The sequence below is a fragment of the Triturus cristatus genome, chromosome 5_1 (genome assembly GCF_964204655.1).
Source record: "Triturus cristatus chromosome 5_1, aTriCri1.1, whole genome shotgun sequence".
NCBI lineage: Eukaryota > Metazoa > Chordata > Amphibia > Caudata > Salamandridae > Triturus > Triturus cristatus.
The window spans coordinates 24969594-24988888 of NC_140587.1; the positions used below are offsets into that span (position 1 = coordinate 24969594).

Here is a 19295-nt window from a genome sequence, read left to right on the forward strand (position 1 = left end):
GGCCTCATCCTTGGAATCCCCCACCACAGCCACATCACTGTCCACCTGAGAGACCTGCACTGGCTCCAGATCAACACGAGGATCACCTTCAAGCTCCTCACCCATGCCCACAATCCCTCCACAACGTCGGACCGGCATACCTCAATAAACAACTCACCTTCTACACCCCGAACCACCAGCTTCGCTCCGCGGACCTCACCCTCGCCAGCATCCCACGCATCTGCCGAACGACCTCTGGCAGCAGATCATTCTCCCACCTCGCCGCCAAGACCTGGAACACTGTCCCCATCCACCTGCGACAGACCCAGAACCTGCTGACCTTCAGGAGACTCGTCAAGACCTGGCTGTTCGATCAGTAGCTGCTCCATCCCCCCTCTAACGCCTTGAGACCCTCACGGGTGAGTAGCGCGCTCTATAAATGCTTTGATTGATTGATTGATTGACTTAGACTAGTTTTCAAGTGGAAAGTACTTTGTGAAAACTTTTGAGTTTTGTAGTTAATGGTTAATTTATTGTATAATATGTTTTGTAATGCTGTTTTTACTTATTTTTGCCCAATGCAAAAATGTGCCTGATATTTTAATTGTGGTCTGAAAGATATGTTTAAGTGCTCATGAAATATTTGCATAAAAAGAGAGAATAGCTTTGAATAAATCCACAGGCCATGAGAATTCATTAACTTGACCCAGAATCTAAAGTATTAACTTCATAATTTCAGTTTTGGTGACTTGCTCATACAAACATTCCAAAAGTGGCATTTTCAAAATTGTAATGAAAAATCTTACTCTACCATTAAAGAGAGTTTATCTTTGCAATTTCATAGTTACCAAACATGATTAATTTATCTGCTCCCAATTAGAAATTAAAGCTTGTTAAATGCAAAGAATCCACAATTATCCTATAAGAAGGGTAGGCCTAACAATAGTGAAAAATAAGTTTAGTAGTTTTTTACTATCAGGCCATGTACAATGTAAAAGCACATGATTATCATATACTCCTTGGGGTACCTCCGGGTTACCATATGAAATAAAAAGTGAATTTACGGCAAGGCTAAGGGTTTTAAATGTTAAGTCGAGGTGGCAGCCAAACTACACAGACAGGCTTTGTAGTGGCAAGCCTGAGAAAGGTTTAAAAGGGCTTATTTGTTTTTTCAATTTTATATAACGTGAACTCAACTCAAAGTATCAGAGAACTTTACCTGAGCACCAGTTGTATTACAGATGGGCACATTCATTTTTAGGCATGGGGAGACCCCAATCATTTGCCCAGAATCACAGGGTATTGAGCCTCCCGCTGAGACTCAAACCCAGTTCCCCAGCTGCAAGGTGGGCCACTCTAGCCGTTACACCACATCCTCTGGGTGGCACAATCAGTGCTGCAGGCCAACTAGTAGTAGTAAAACCAGTGGAACTATGCTAGTACAGGAAGGACTCAAAATCATCCATAGTGGATGTCCTTAAAAACTATCTTTTATCACTGGAAGTATTAATGCTTTCCTGCAGACAGTCAAATGGTTATACAAACGAATTGATACATTTCTTTCAAACCCTCCAGAAAAACAACATTTTAATATTAAATTGGGTAAATTTTGAACTCAAATATTAAACTATAAATGACAATGTAAAGTTAAATGTTCTCTGGTGTTGATATGCGGCCTGAACAGTATGATGTAACATTTGGGAATGAACAAACAGCCCAGCAGTCCAGCGCTGGAAGCTAAGATGGCGAAGATCTCCACGGCCACCATGTACCTGCCTTTAGTGCTGACGTATGCAGGGAAGAAAGAGACCCAGACACTGCAGAACACCAGCATGCTGAATGTGATGAGCTTGGCCTCATTGAATTTATCCGGGAGGTTCCTTGCTAAGAAAGCTACTATGAAGCTGGCAAAGGCCAACAGCCCCATGTAACCAATCACACAGTAAAAAGCTGTCACCGAACCCTGGTCACACTGCAGGATTTTCTTCCCAGTCTCAGACTGTGTGTCAGTGCCAGGGTGAGGTGGAGAGGTGAGTAACCAAGACAGACAGATTGTCACTTCTCCCAGTGCAGACAAGAGGACAATAGAGCCGGACACCCGTGATCCCAGCCATCTATTTAATCTGCTCCCAGGCCTGGTGGCATTAAAGGCAATGACAACATTCACAGTTTTTGCTAAAACACAAGACACAGCAACTGTAAAAATGATCCCAAATGCAGCTTGTTGAATCAAACAGGTCCATGCTGCAGGGCGTCCAATGAATAGGAGGGAGCAGAGAAAGGCCAACATTAGGGCAGTGAGGAGTGCATAGCTGAGATCTCGGTTATTGGCCTTCACTATTGGTGTGTCCCGGTGTTTGAGAAAGATTCCCAGCACTGCAGCAGTGATAGCAGAGAAGATCATGGCCACAGTGGCCAAAATCATGCCGAGTATGTCACTGTATGAGAGGAAAACAATGTCCTTTAGGAGGCATCCAACCTTCTTGACATCCGGCCACTGGTCCTCAGGGCACTGCATACAGTTTTCCATGTCTACAATAAAATGCAAACACAATCAGTCATTTGTACGGGTTCAAGCTTTTTAGAAATGTGTATTTGATTGTGCAATAAAGCATTTATTCCCAACTTATTTAAAAAATATTTTACTTTTAATACAGAAGGTAGCTTTTTGACAATTTTAGATGATAGGTGCAGGGTGTGAGTTAGGCTCTTGCTACTCAAATGTGATCACTTAATGACCACACATTTCACCTCTCTTTGACATTAGATGATTTAACACTAGACTATGACCAGAAAAGAGGATGTGGATCTATTCAATTGCATCAGTATATAATGCTGATATTACACGTCCTATGACTTAAATGCACCATCCCAGGAGACCAAAATCCTTAAGAAAATCAACTCCATTAAGTGGAGGTGAGGATATGGGCTACCATCCCTTCTGAGGACCTGCAGAATCCTAGCTGGCCACAGGATGATACATGTCCCCACCTTTGCTACTGCATCACACTAAGGGGGTACTGTGATCGAGCAGTGTGGTCAGATGAATTAAATGAGTGATGCAAACCCCCCAGAAACATTCTGCACAGTAATGTGGAGCAGCACCAGGGACAGAGCTGGTGATGGGATGACACAATGTGTGTGAAGCCTGTGCCGACTGCCATATTCACTTATGGAGTGATCAACAGTGGAGCAGTGAAGAAAAAGACATTGCTGCTCCTCCCGCTTTTGTGAGGTAGGCCTCATGGAGTATGAGGCAGTGAAGAACTGTCACTACAGATTCCAAATATACACACACCAAACACAGCAGGAATCTCCCTGCCTGCTTGCACATTACACCGTCCAGGTCAACAACTTATTGCTATGGATAATTCTTAACAGAAAGTCAGCACTCCAGCAGAACCTGGACTGCAATCCTGCTGAGTACAAATAATGCTAAGGGCCTGTACCTAAACTGCTGGAGGTAGTGCTGACGCTCAATAGGAAAATGATCCGATGGCTGGGGATACGGGAGATATTATGTAGATTACTTTGATTCTAGAAGTAGACAAAGCATACAACAACTGCTTTAACACACACTGAAATGTGCCTGGAAGCAGGGTAGTGAGAGAACATCACTGTGACTGATTTTCTTGAACGTAGACTGGCCAAATGAGAATGTCGTTACTACAGAGACTACTGCACAAATATTATACTGAAACTCATATATGGTACAAACCCCACCTTCCTCCCCTTGTTTGAATACTCCACTGTCAAGGCCAAATCTTAACTGCCATGAGTGAGACCCCGAATTGGAATCGGGCCTAGACATTTTCATCTGGTCATATACCTTCTGAAAAGGACAGTATATCACCTCCTCTGTGTTTATTGATAGATGGATGTATAGAGGATTGTGTACCGCTGGGACTAGATACCCTGTAGTGCAGATGAGGGCTATGTGGAATAGTGAAATGGTGATGGTTGGTTATGTTATGTTATGTTTTGTTATGTTAAAATGTTTCTAAAGTGCTTGAATACCCATGGGTGTCTTGGCGCTAGTTTCGAATAGCAGTGTAGGTGAGAGCAGAGGGAAGATAGAGGTTAAAAAGCCAGGTTATTGCTAGTTTCCTAAAACACAATAATGTGGGATCTGCTTTAATATTTATAGGCAGATTGTTCTAGAGAGCTGGGGCTTCAGAAGAAAAACAACTGCCTCTCCATTTGAGTCTCTTAAAACTGGGGCTAGTGACTGTCAGGGAGTTTTTTGATCGAAGGTTGGGTATGTACCAGGAGGGGAATTATTGAGGTAACTAGGACCTAGATCATGCAAGGCTTTATAGGTGAGGCATGATGCCTTGAATTTAAGAGGTTTATTTACTGACAGCCAGTGAAGATCCTTAATGGAGCCTGAAACCGGATGGAACTTGGGAAGATCAAAAATATGCCTGGCCGCAGCATCCTGCATGCTTTGGAGCTTCCTCACAGATTGTTTTTGGAGTTTAACAAAAAGTCTGTTACAGTAATCCTGTTTCATAAGTATTAATGAGGAAGTGACTGTTTTTCTGTAGATGAGAGGAATAAAAGGAAGAATCTTCCTGTTGATTCTCAAAGTCCACCACTCCCTCTACTGTGGAGACCGCATGGGACGTACAGTCCATTCAAATAGGACCCAGCACTCGATTAACAATTTCTTTTTTCTCAAACATTTAACAGAATGCCTCATGTAGTCCTTAAAAGAAAGATGAGGAACACATCACACTCAGATGTAAAGTCTAGCCTGCCATCTCCAAAATAGCACAATGGTCCAATGATCTTTTAATGACTCATCCTTTCATCCCAACTACATGTCTAAACATTTGTAGCTGCAAGATAGCTTGATAAGGGTTCACAGTTTGCCCCAAAAAGTTAATCACATCCAGGTTCCTGGCCTCACTTAATTGTATGCCCTTGATTGTGTCGAGGACGTCAGTTTGGTGATTATGTCTCTAGGGAAGCCCCTGGTGACTCTCTGGTGACTCTCTGGGAGCTTTAACAATGAGGACTCTGTTGGTCATCTCAAATTGCTCTTCATTTTCCCTCTCATTCCAGGTCCTAATACTCACCTGTACCTCTGCATGGCACACATTGATGCCAATTCACCAAAATTCCAGAGAAAGCAGCAGTGACATCACACAAACTTCGACCCCAATGACATCACAGGAAGGGACATCATTTAACCTTTGTTCTGAAGTTATCCTAGGAAGTAATTTCACCCCAGTTCACAACCATTAAATAAGTGCAGCGTCTAATTTAAAAAAAAAGCCTGAAATTCCAATGAAAAATATGGAATGCTCTGGTGTTCATCATTATTGTTCTACTGTCCATGATCATGCTAGTGTGCCACTCAACCATCATACTGTGCCATATAGACTGCTTTCCGTGTCCTATCTCTCTCTTCTATCTCTCCCCTTCTCTTATTTCCAATCCTTTCCTCCCATATTCCCTATTGCAGTGCTTCACATCTCTCTTATCCTGTTCTGTTGTTGTCCACTCTCCTGCGTCATCTCTCATATCACTGCTCTCCCTGGCCCATCTCTTCCTCTTTACTGCCTTCCTTTCTCTTTCTTCTCCATGTTATCATCTGCCTACTCTTCATTTTCTATATCACCTGTCTCCCTCTGGTATCAATCCTTTTTTTAAATGTCTCCTTCATTAGCCATCTGTTTCACAACCGTTGATCTCTTTATTATCTCAGACATGTCTCCCCTGCTCTCTCAGAGACAGTTCTCATCTATCTACCTACCTATATTTTACTTTCGCCTCTTTCTGTATCTCTCTTGCATTTGTCCTATCTTCCTACCTCCCTTTCTCAGCTGACTTGACCTGACCTGTCTGCTCCTCTTTCTAACAACCTTCTCTCACCTGTACATCCCCCATTGTCTCTCTTTCATCTGTCTCTTACCTGTCTGCCTCTTTATTGCCTCTCCCTAAAATGTCTCCACATCTACTTCATCAGTCTATGATCTATCTTCTATCTGCCTATCCTCTCAACCTCAAGCGATTGTCTCTTTCGAGTCTGTCGCTTCATCCTTAGTGCCTTTCTCTTGCACTCACTCCGAGCATGTCTCGCACCAGCCTGCTTTTTTATCACACCATTTTCACTGGTCCCCATCAACTCCCAGCTGTCTTACCCTCTCACTTGTTTCCCCTTCCACCTTCCTGTCTCCTTCCTACATGTATCGGTTTCTCTACTCCTCTCACCTATGTTAATATCATGTCAAGATTAAACTTGATATATGGATTATATGTCATAGGGTCTGTCACTTTTTCTTATCAGATGTTTACATATTTTTCTGTTTATCTTCTTCTACACTATCTCAAATTGTTTTTTATATTTAATATAGCGATTCATTCAATTATTATGGATTTATAAAAAAAAATCCTGTCTTCGTGTGGGAGTATTTATGTGATTCATCCTGTACACGTATTTATTGTCATACACAACCATAAAACTAGTTTGTGTATTTTTTTTTATTAGCTATGTCTTTATAGTATCTCTTAAGTGCCTTGTAATGTATATCCTTGTCAAATGATGAAAAAATGTACGTTAGTATGTGATCTCAAAAAAGTATGTAGATAACCTGCACACCCTATTTATGACAAATGAAACACAAGTCTAGTTGATTATAGTGCATTTATTCTATAGATTATTGGCGGTGCTGCCCTCAGCAAAACCTGACTGGCCCCTGTCAGGTAATCAAAATTCATAAATGTCAAACAGAAAACTGTCTAAACCTGAGGACGCACTATACAAAAGCTCTATTTGTGCTTTCAACTTCACAAGATTTGTTATGTCTCATAATCAAAATTACATAAAAATGTTCAAGTAAACAAATTCTCTTCACAATGTATAAATGATGGAATGTAAACAATATTTTTCAATGAGAATATGTAGCCCAAAGCAAGTGAAAATTGCAGAGAAACAACGTGAATGCATAAATCACAATAGTAACTGCACAAACACAAAGATTAACAGTTCCAATCACTGTATCCTTCTTTATTTTCTTTTTCGTCTTTCATATCTTGATTGCATAAAGCGACATCAAAACAGTTCCCAATGAATTTCGGTGTGAAACACCTTCGTCAGGGGAATGCTGTGAAAAATATATACAGAGCAAGTATTTACAATGTTCAAACTAATTTGAGAATGGTGGAACAAATACACATTTAATATGACAAATTGCAGCAATTATATATTGAATTGACAGGCCAAGCCAATATTCCAAAAATGAAATGAAAGAAAGCGGTGAAAACCAGTGAAAGGGGAAGAGGCAAATCACTGCCTCAGCGTATGCTATGTTTATTGAAAAAGTGTTTAAATGCACAGAATAAACAAATGTACCAATAACCCGTGCTCAAAAGAAACCATGTAGATAGCGAAGAGCGACTGTGGAAACAAAATTGAACGCAGACACACCTCTGCCCTCGTGACCCCAAAAAGAAAGTCATGAAAGACTCACCTAAACGTATGCCATCAAAAACTGCACAAAATGAAGTGCGTGAATTCGACGCTAAGAAAGTGACAAACAAAAATTATTAAAATAATCATGTGAATCGAATGTGAAAAAATGTAAAAAACATGCCAGACCGAAATGAAACCTACTTCACAACTCGGAGAAGTGGTACTCTGTAAACTTCCACGATAGCTAAACCTTGCAAGACGCGTTGAGCTATGGAGTTAAAAAAACGAATTACTCCGAATGACCAAGTTTATATAGCAGTCTGAACAGACTGAAAACATTTTGTATTCCTACCTTTAAAAGTATATTCACGGTAAGAAGTGCATCTCAAGTTAGTTATATTCAAAAAACAGCGTGTGACGTCATGGATTACTAAACATGAACAACAGACTCCCTACTATCGCCGTCGATCTTCATGTATCAGGATTCAGGAAGGAAAACAGATTCCACAACTGACTCTATCAATGACATGTGAACAGTGTTTCCACATGTATATTATAGAACTAAGTGCACAAAATGCAAACTCTGTTAGTGATAAAGTGTAAAGAAATGAAAAATAATGAGCGCGCGTGTACTGTGTAACAGCCCTGCCTGGAAGGCAAACAAAAGCACGAATAAATGGTAAATAGTGAAAATAGTGAAAATGAACCCGACCCCAGAAGTAAAATGAAGGTTAAAGGTTAAAAATTAAAAGAGAAATAGAAATAACCTCAAGTAATTTAAAAAGTGCATACGTAGAGTCAAAATTCCCTCCATAATCCTCTATATGTACTTTTGAACATTCTGCGCGGTTCTAAACTAAAAGGTAAATGCTATGTAAATATATCATACAAAAATCGTGATGATGTGGTAAATATTAACATAAACAACAAGGAACAACATAAATAGATTGATATCTAATGCTGAAAACAACCCATGACGTATTTGAACAATAAAGTTGTAATTATAAAAAACATTTAAATTCAATTTTGTCATTCAACCCACAAGGACTCATGGTATTTAAAAACCTAATCCAAAACGTTTCTCTTTGTGCCAGATATCTGGCAGCATCAACATGCGGTAAAACGGACACCTGCCCTAATACAGTGAAACGCAACTGAGGTATGGTATGTTTTTTTTCGGCCCAATGTACTTCTAGACATGATTTGAAATTGCCCGTACGGATCATGCTTTTATGTTCGGTTAATCTGATTTTCACTTTCCTAGTTGTGCGGCCAAAGTATAAAAGCCCGCACGAACACTTGATGGCATAAATGACCATACTCGTATTACAGTCAGATGTGTGTCGTAGTTTAATTCTGTATGTGGGTGTGCGAATTTGTCACCTGCGATCACATTGCCACAGTGACCGCAATTATGGCACTTACGCATACCCAATGTGATCGTGTGAATGTGGGTTGTCACCTGCTTATTTAAAATCTCCTTAATGTTTTTTGATCTGGAGAAAGCAATAATTGGACGACCCCTGAAGACTTCCCTAAAGTCATCCTCCTGCTCAATGATCTCTGATCGTTTTTGGATACAGCGTTTAATCGCTGTAGCAGCTGTGGAGTATTTTAAAACACATACCTCTCTAGTGGACTGTGGTTTAACTGATTTGCTCAAGAGATGAGTACGATCTAGATTAACAGCCTTTTGTTTAGCTACCTCTACAATTTCAGATGGATAATCTCTTTTCAGGTATTGTTTTCATAGTTCCTCAATGTTTGCTCTACCCTGAGTGTCATCAGAGCAAATTCGTCTAACCCTGATTAATTGAGACAATGGCAAGCGGTTCTTGAGGGTAGGTGAACGAAAACTATTATAATGAAGAGCATTATTCCTATCGGTGGGTTTCTTATAAACCCTTGTCACCAAACTGTTGTATAGTGCGTCCTCAGGTTCAGACAGTTTTCTGTTTAACATTTCGTTAGTAGGTGATGTCATTGTCTGTGTTGTAATTTGTTTATGTGATCAGTTATGTCCATCAGATATTTGTTACAGCCCTGATAAAGTTCCACAATTTTACTCTGGAAACAAAACGTGTTGGCTGTTTTTGGGTGATTTAAAATAAAGAATTTGGGGGCATATTATCAAGCACTGTTTTAAAATTATCGCCGCTTTAGCGGCAGAAAACTGACGCTAAAGCGGCGATAATGGGCTTGATAATATGCCACAGAGAATTTCCATAGAAGCCCATGTTGACACCAGAACATGGGCTTCTATGGGAATTCTCAAGGGCATATTATCAAGCCCATTATCGCCGCTTTAGCGGCAGTTTTCTGCCGCTAAAGCGGTGATAATTTTAAAACAGTGCTTGATAATATGCCCCAAAATTCTTTATTTTAAATCACCCAAAAACAGCCAACACGTTTTGTTTCCAGAGTAAAATTGTGGATAATTTTATCGCCGTTTCTTGATAATATAATAATATGATCTTTTCGGTGCACCTCCTTGTTCAACAAAAATTGTAATCTGTACTCAGTGGCACAGAAGGGTGACAAGTGCTGAAGAAGTTGTGCACGACTCTAAAAATCGTATTTACAGCAATAGAGTGAGGTGCTATCCAATAAGTCTGTCACTCTGTTTCGCTTTTGGCTTTCACTATTAAGAAGGACTCCCAGTGACTTTACTGGGAGGCTGTTTTCTGACCAACAATACAGGCTGCTATGGTGAAAATCTTGCACCCTGTCACAGGTGACCCATGGTGCCTGCCACACAGTACATGGTTTTACAACGGGCCACTTGGGTACCCCCACAGCCCCTGACTGGAGATTACAGGATGAAGGGAGCCTACTAGGGGCCCCCAGAGTCAGTTTCTGACAGCCTTTTAGTGTCGGACCGACCGAGTTGGAAAGGCTGCAGAATCGTTCGGTTGGAAACACTGCCCATAGATCTGTACGTATTGGCTCTGACTGAGTTGGATTCTCTTAGCGCCAGTCGGAACCGATTTGGTATGAACCAACAGATTTCCTTGTGAACGCGAGCATCGTTATCGGTCCTACCGAGTCAGGTGGATGGGTTCCGACACGGTCTAGGAAAATTTGACTGTCATTTGGATGCTTTCCGCACTACATCGTAATCAGCCTCTAAGTTGTGAACAGTTGAAGACACCCCCTGTTTACTAGGCCATAGCATATACAGCGGGAGTTGAGTAACTAATGGTGGCCTCTTCTATCTTCAACTCATCAGAGACATTTTCATTACCTTGATCACTTGATGGGAAAGAAGGATGGAAGGAGGTAGGATGGGTGAAATGTAATGTGACAGGCAGAGAAGTATGCGAGGGTGAAAGGATGAATAAGTGGCTGATAGGATGCATGCATGGGTGAAAGATGGGTGAAAGGTGAGAGAAATGCCTGCCCGCATGGGTGAAAGTGTATGGGTGAAAAGAATCCTCCGGGCGGTTTCATGGGTCAATGCAAGGACGCATGGGTGGTTAAAATGACAAATGTATGTTGGTAAAAAGTTTGTTGAGAATGATAGCCATGTTTGGATGAATGGATGGCACTAGAATTCATAGGGAAGGCTGGATTAAGAAAATATAAAACTTAAACTGTGAGTAGCAAAGCCAAGAGTGAAGAATAAAAATAATTCTAGAAGAAAAATGCATAAAAAATGAAAAAATTCCCTGGTTGAAGAGTAAACAAGGAATGTTTTATTTTATGATGTTTTTTGATTCAAAGGTTTGAGTGAAAAACACAAAAAAGGAGGATCAGGGCAAAGAATCCTGCACCAGTCGTTATCATGTAATGTTGCTACAATTATGGATAGAACAAGGTGCAATAAGCCTAGGATGTGACCTCCCAAGGAAAGTGGTAAAAAAACACTAAAACAAACTAAACATGAATGGCCCTGCACTCAAGACAACAAGTAAATAGCAAGTGAAGGCAAATTACTGTCCATAATCAAGCATTAAGGAATCAATCAGTGTCTTCCCAAATGAAAAGAGCAATGGTTGTTTTGATTGTGGAAAGCAGTTCCTTTTAATCTTTTAATCCATAGATACATTTAAAATGCAGCAGTCTTGTCCATTGCATGCTGTATTTTAAATCATGCTTGATTATGGACAATAATTTACCATCACTTACTATTTACGTGTTGTCTTGAGTGCAGGGCCATTCATGTTTAAAAGGTTTGAGTGAGGTTGTATTTGAGACAACTCACTTGACCCAAAGTAGTTTTCAAGCACAACATTTATGTACCCCTACCCCCCTTCATCATCAATCGCCTCCCTCCGAGGCCCACTCTCTACCCTTGGTATTTTGGCAGTGTCAGCCAGGAGTGGTGTACCGGCTTCAATAGTAGTACGAAGCAAAACCAAAGGATTCAAGCTAACCTGGCTGATGACGGCTTTTTAGCCAGAAAGCTTCGGTCCCAGGATGATTGATCCGGTCCAGGGAAGACATGGCTTGGCAGTTCGGGCTGGACTGTTCCCATGAGGCACAGGGTCAGACAGATTTGCATTTGGCCATGTCTGAACTGGGGTGACGGAGTGAGCTACAGAATGATGATGGATTAAACCCAGATAAGTTGACTGGGGGTCAGTGCTTGCAATGTTCAACACTTCGTCCACCATCCCCTTTGGTATTGCTACAATAGTAGTACCTCACATCATGCCGATTATCATTCATATATTAGTAGCTATTCATCAGCCATGTTGTAGTCAGGGTGAAAGTGACATTGAGCATTTAACTCAACAGAGTTAAATGCTCAATGTCCCTGCAATGATAGGAAAATAGATAATTGTGAGGTACATCTGCCCCACCTGTAGACAGTAGTAAAGTATAACGGAAAATAACTGTCTGTCCAGGGATCAAATTGAGCTGGCATGCCTACATTAATGTAGCTAAATGAGGAAGAAGAAGAATACTTGTATTCTCATAGTGCTTAATGCCTGGAACTGTAATCACATCAAAATCGAATGAACCGAAGAATCGAGGATACAAGCAAATGTTATGTACCGCTAGTGCTACTGTGAAACTATATCATTTTATGTATTACTGTTTTGCTAAGACTATTGAATTTTTTTATCTCGGTATAGCTACTCCTGCCAACCCACCATTATCCAACAGGCAGGAGAGAGCAGACAGGACCCGGCAATGGAAGCTGGAGGCCATCAGGGCCGAATATCAGCAGCTGGTGGCCGAGGAGGAGGAGGAGGTGCAGCAGGTGTAGCCATCAATGCCCAGGGTCCCAGCCAGGCCCTGTGCCTCAAGTTATACGGCGCTGGGTCAGACAGCTACCCGCCGCCATTCATCAACCACTACTGCACCCCCCTATTGAATCAATGGAGCCTTTTGCGCTTCAGGATAGAGGAGTAGTTTGGCCGTTTGAAGAGGAAGCTCCTAGCCAACCACTAGGTCTTTCTTGCCCCTTTTTTAATCTTTTGTTTGGTTGTTGCGTCTTGTTGGGGAGAGAGTGGGAATGTGGGAGTTGGGAAACTCTTGGTTTTTTTGGCATTTATTACAGACATTTGTTTGAATTTGGACTTTCTTTACTTTGGACATTGGTTGGGGTTATCGAGACGGGTGGTCCAGGTGTTGTGGGCTTTAGTTCATTTGTTATGGAAATATTCTTTTTATGATTGTACATATATTTTTGGGGTTACTCTTTCACTTTGCACATGCAGCCCGCAGCCCGCAGCCAGTTTTCAAATTCTGCCGATAGCTTAACACACCAACAGATAGTTATGCAGTACCCTCACTTGTCTCCTCCTAGTCTCTGCAGTCTGCAACTATTATGAACTCTTAAGGACTCAGAGGGGGTGTGGGGGTGTGGGGGTGTGTTCATTTCCCTAGTATATAGATTATTGTTGCTCAACAATCCCTCAAAGTACTTTTCTTACCTGCAAAGCGATGGCTGCATGGTTTCCCAAGGTGTCATGTGGTGGTTGTAGAGAGTAGCTGCATGTTTGTGACTAGTCATCGAATACTAGTGAAAGCACCAGATACAGAAGTGAGGTTCCACTTCCTCAATAAATCTCACAGCCCAGAGGTAGAGGGTTAGGGGTTCGATGAATGGATGGGAACGAGGGTTTGAGGGAAATGTTTGACAAAGGCAAACACTACACAAGGACAACACATTCATCTTGGCAGCCAACTATCAAAAATCTGTTATGGGAGGAAAAGGAAATGCATGATGATGAGTATTAGTACAGGTAAACCAAATCAAATTGTCATTCTGCCCCCAGAGAGACCCAAGTTACATTATGTTCTGTAACTGTTGTACCGAACTTTGAAAAATATCCAATAACATTTAAATATCTATAGGAGTGAAGTAACAAACATAAACAACACACAAATTGTAATGATTAAGGAGAAAAAAAGATACTGTATTGCCAATTTGGGTGATGCCTCTGCATTCCTCTCTGACTGTCCATCAATCATGGGTGCCTGGCGGATGTGATTCGGTAAGGTAAGTGTGAGTATGTTACATTGTTTTTCCAGTATGGCACAGGGTAAAGGCCAGGGTCTGTATATAAAAAAATAAATTGGCTAATTATCTGTTTCCGGCAGTTACCTCAACAACAGGCCCCCCACTCAATCACCACTTAGCTTCCGATTAAATGATGAATTGGAGCCATTTTTCCTATCAATTAGAAAATCAATGCACTGCTGTCAGTCACCCCACTCACTACCACCACTACACAGACTTATATAGGTCTGGTGCTGTTGTTTACCTTTAGGCGACTTCAAAGTCATCATCATCAAAATCAGTTGGTTTCAGTAAATTTGAAAGCTTCCATCTTTATCTGGTGGCCGTCCTCGCAATAGTCGCGTTCACGCCCATACCCACGCCCTGAGTCATTCCATCATCTCTACCTACAGTCTCCGAACTCAGTGCAATAGGTCGACTTGTAGTGGTACAATTTTGTTATTGAACAACAAGAATGGAAAGATTGAGGTACTTTTGTGTAGACTAGATTTGTGTTTGTAAACTTTGCATAATCTAAGGGACTGTTCGGGTCAGAGTGTTTGAGGAGTATAAATATAAAGAATATAAAATAAAAACAATAAACAATAAAAAAACAAAGCAGTGTGGAGTTTGGACTGTGTGGAGTGGAGTTGGACCTGGTGAAGGAATCTCACTATCCTATCGTTCAAAGGGGAAAGGAAAAAAATTATCATCAGGGGGAAATTTGAAATTATTGATCAGCTGCCGTTAGGCCACCAACATTTTGGGAATCTCAAATTCATCACTTACACATTAAGTGTAGCAAATAAACACCCAGTATCACACTGGCTGCCAGCACATGAATCATTTCATCTCTTTTCAATCTATTCTCAAACTATTGATGATGACATATCACAACAAGTTCACACATCACAACAATCACTCAGCATACAATGCTTATATTAAATAGCTCACTTACTACTCGCATCTTTCCAGAGTCATGGAAACATGCTATGCTCCTACCCCCTTTGATGAAGCCCAATGCTGATCAGGGCGATCTTAAAAGCTATCGCCCAATCTCTCTTCTCCCTGTACCGGCTAAGATGCTGGAAAGACTGGTCCAACATCAACTTGCCAATTTTATTGCCAACATTTTGCATGAAACGCAGTCCGGCTTTCGGCAGGCTTTGTCCGCCGTCCTCGACATGATGAAGCACCCAATTCTACTGGCTAGGCTTAAGTGGGCGGGAGTGGAGGGGACGGTACTCACCTGGATAAAGTCTTATCTCAGCAACCGCACGCAAAGGGTCACTCTTCACCCTTTCAAATCGGAAGCCAAACCCCTATGGTGTGGGGTATCACAGGGGTCAGCACTGAGCCTTTTACTTTTTAATATCTACCTGGCTCCACTATTTAGCTCATTGTGAAATGGGGAATAAAAACTATCTCCTATGCGGATGACACCCAGCTGGTGTTCTCCTTCAAGGACCAATTGACAAATTCCTTTGCGAGGTTCAGGGGATGCCTGAGGGATATATCCAGCTGGATGAACAATAATAAGCTAAAGCTAAATGCAGAGAAAACCGAGGTCCTATTTTTTAGCAAAAATCCCCCACCGACGATAGGACTGTGGTGGCCGGAGGAAATGGGTCTCCCCCTTGCCCTTCAACCACAGCAAAAAGTCTGGGCGTAAAATGGGAATCCAACCTCATCTTCTCAATCCAAATATGCTTTATTGCATCCTCCTGCTTCGGCATTTTGAGAGGTTTGAGAACATTTGTACACTTACTTCCTGAGAGCTGTCGAAGATCGGTTGTCCTTGCTACAATGATCTCAAGGCTGCATTACGCAAATAGTCTTTACCTGAGACTGCCTGCATATCTAATTAGGAGACTGCAGATGGTGCAGAATGTGGCTGCGAGATTAATCAGAAGAGTGCCTTTTGGGCAATTAATCTCTCCGCATATCAAACAGCTCCATTGGTTGCCGGTTGCTAAACAGATAGAATTCAAGGCCTTGACAATAGCTTTCAGGACCCAGAGAGGTATCTGTCCCAGCTACATTAGGAAACGTATTCGCCCCTATCAACAAAAACGCTCTTTAAGATCGAACTCCCAGAAACTGTTGTGAGTTCCTCAATTCGCACAGTCCCGGAAGGGACGAAGAACAACCAGATTATGGAATTCCCTTCCAGATAGACTTTGATTAATCCAATCTGAACTGGAGTTCAGGAAAGCGCTAAATACATGGTTATTCAGCCAAGGCTAGTCCCCTCACATTCTATCTGCCCTGCTTGACTGCGTTAGCGCCGGGACACCTCTGTTTGAGGTAGCTGTCACGCTTTTTGAAATGTATTATTATTATTATTATTAAAAATGCATGGCAGCATTTACCCATTCTTCTACTGTGCTCACTTTGATCATTTGGTGGTACATTGCAGAGAGCAGACCCTCTATTTGTTTACGAAGCAGTGAATTGCCAGTGTAAATATAATTATGAATGTCACATTTGGGTGAGGCAGTCCCTCTAGGGTAGGAAAACATTAAAAATTTCAGCCCAGGGTTGGAAGCAGTTACACATTAGTTTGTATTATCAATCCAATGTCTGACTTGAGGGCCAATGGCTTTGGAGGAAGAGTCGGTAGTCAGACTTCTTCTCTGACTGCACAAAGTTGCAACTCCAATCCAGCAATAAAAATGTGTCTAAGAGTAAGAAGGTGGGGATGAATTGCTCAAGCAGACAGTTAGACAGGCACAAATACTAAAGTAAATAATGTTTCCCAACTATATATTTTTTAGAGGCATCAAAATAATAAAGCCTAGTAGTCAGGGAAGTAGAGCCTATCCTCAAACTCTGGTGGTTCACCCAGAAGTAGGTCATCTAACACTCTACTTCCATGACCTGAGTTTCTGTCATTTCCCTCCTGTGGTACTGCATGCATGGTGTAATCTGGTGGTATAAAGTGCTGATTCATTTTGATTATGGTTAATCTCACCACATTTTGGGGAGAGAGACTGGCAACGGCACCAGCAGCACTGAAAACTCGCTCAGGGAAGACACTGGCTACAGGGCAAGCCAGATAGATTATTGCCAGACTGCGGAAGACTGGCCATTGGTGCCTCTTCTCATACCAATGAACAAATGGATTCTGATCAAGGTAGACTTCTGTTGAGTCATCCAGAAAGTCCTGGACCATTCGCTCACTGTTCAATGCTGGTGCTCCACTTTGCTCAACCTCTTTTGCCTTTGCCTCTGCACTGGACCTTAAGCCCTGCCAGTAGAAACCATTCAGTTGTAGATTTGAAGGCTGATGCTCCTGATCTTGGTGTTGTTGATGGTGTTCTTGTCAATGGTTTTGGCTGCTGTCAGCAAAAAGCACTGCCCTCAGGATCTGAATGTGAAGGCTGCATCACAGAACTTCCCTGTTGTTCATTTTCTAGCTCACTGCCTTGCTCAGTAATCCATGTTTTGTATTTTTAAACATCCCCTTCTGAAAAAGGAATAAAAGCGGACAGTAATGCTTTGTACCGTGGGTCAAGAATTGTGGCAGAGATGTAATGTTTGGGAGACACAATGTCTCTTTGTATCCTTGTTTAGCAAACAAGTGAAGGATTAAGCAGTGTACCAAGTCCTACGCATCTTTTTTCCCATCCACACCTGTGTACATTGCAGAATCCTCCTTTAGCTGCTCCTGTAGCATGTACAACAATGGGGTAGCTTGGCTCATGGTATTGTCCTCTTTGCTGTCTTCCCGTGTGAACACCTCAAAAGGAAGCAACATCACTGTCCGGCATTTGACCAGTCCCCATTGGTCCATTTCAATGATCATGCCTTTTACAATTGCATCTCCTCTTTGCATGACATATTCATTAGGTTTATACTGCTCAAACAGGCATTCATGCATGCAATATGTGGAGTTCCAGCATGGTGGCACCTCCTGTATAAGTGCTTTAACCGGAATTCTATTATCATGCTGAATGACCCTCAGCTGTTTCTGGGCTTTAAAAGAATGGCTCAAATTAGTGCAGATTCTTCTGCAGGTGGACAGTAAGTCGCTTACTTGGTCTTATTTTTTCAGAAAGTCCTGTACAATGATGTTGATGCACTGCGCCAAACACAGGACCCTGAAATAACCATCATTGGCTATGGCCTTTATGATATTACTGCCAGTATCTGTGTCAACAAATCCAATCTTAAGCCCTCTTGGTCGCAGCCATTCAAAGTCCTTGTTGTTAATGTCTTCCAAAATGTTTGCAGCTGTATGAGATTTCTCCATTGCGAACATCGCTACTGTGACATGCTTCCTAGCTCCATTAAAACCTCTGCAGTGTCCACACTTGCAGATATTTTTTCTCAAGCCCCGACAAAAGAGATCCAGTGTGCAGTGATGGACATGTAATCAGTCACTAGAAAACTGGTCCACATGTCTGGACACCACTCTGCTGTAAAGCTTGTCCAAGCAATTCAAGCACATTGTGATGTGGCACTTGAACAGCAACTCTGTCAAAATAGGACCATTTGGGAACCTTTAATTTTCAGCAGACGACTAAGCCTGGGCAAAGCACTACGCTACGCTCGCGTAGTTTGCGAACTTCGCGCTACTTCGCACTACGCGAACTGCACCTAGCACAGTGCGAACACGCGTAGCGTGGTGTTGCGTAGTGCTGCGGTTATTTTTTGCTTGCTCGCGGTCCTCAACGTCAAGTTGGCGACTGCGAGCAAGCAAAATGACATCCCGGCGAGACTTTTTCCTTGTTCGCGATCAGCAACATCAAGTTGGCGATCGCAAGCATGGAAAATAAACCTCCCGGTAAGACTCCCAACGAGAGGAGGTCAGGTTTCTCATTGCGAGTGGTCGCGTATGCTCGCGACCGCTCGCAATGAGAAACTACCAGTTCGCGTTGAGAAAGCTGCCGCTCGAGTAAAAATCTACTCGAGCAGCAGGAAACTACAGCTCGCACTGTGCAAGATGCCATTTTCAATGATTGCACAGTGCCGGTTGCTTGTCCGCACTGTGCAATCATTGAAAACGACATCTGGCACAGTGCGAACAAGGTGCTACGCAGTTCGCGAAGTGCTACGCGTAGCTCGCGTAGTGCGAACTGCACTTTGCGTAGCTTCGCAAAGTGCTACTTCCGGAACTACGCCCAGGGTTACAGACGACTGCCATAAGTTCATTAAAACCTTCCCCTTCCACAAAAGAAAAAGGGAGTGATGGTCCAGCACTAACATTTTAGAAACTTTCACGTTGTACAAACATACTATTGGGCGGTTGCATTCATACTGACCCTCTGGCCTAAACATGGGAGGAATAGAAGCCTGAATGTTTTTCTTTCCTGATGCCACTGATGCAGGTGACTTCTTGAGGCCAGGTGGTGGTAGGCTCAATGTGTTTTCCAACGGGGCAGTCACTGTCTTCTGTTGCCTTGGAGTCTCGACCTGAGTCTTGTTCCATTGCGATGT

General features: G+C 42.2%; 1 protein-coding gene across 1 annotated transcript in view; it reads right to left on the reverse strand.

Moving 5' to 3' along the window:
* Positions 1-1606: 1606 nt before the first annotated feature.
* Positions 1607-19295, reverse strand: part of LOC146829987 (vomeronasal type-2 receptor 26-like) — a 40991-nt gene continuing 23302 nt past the window's right edge. Inside the window, exon 2 of the mRNA XM_085604010.1 lies at positions 1607-2511. Within this exon, the coding sequence (XP_085460136.1) occupies positions 1607-2511 (905 nt within the window). The remainder of the gene's footprint in view (positions 2512-19295) is intronic.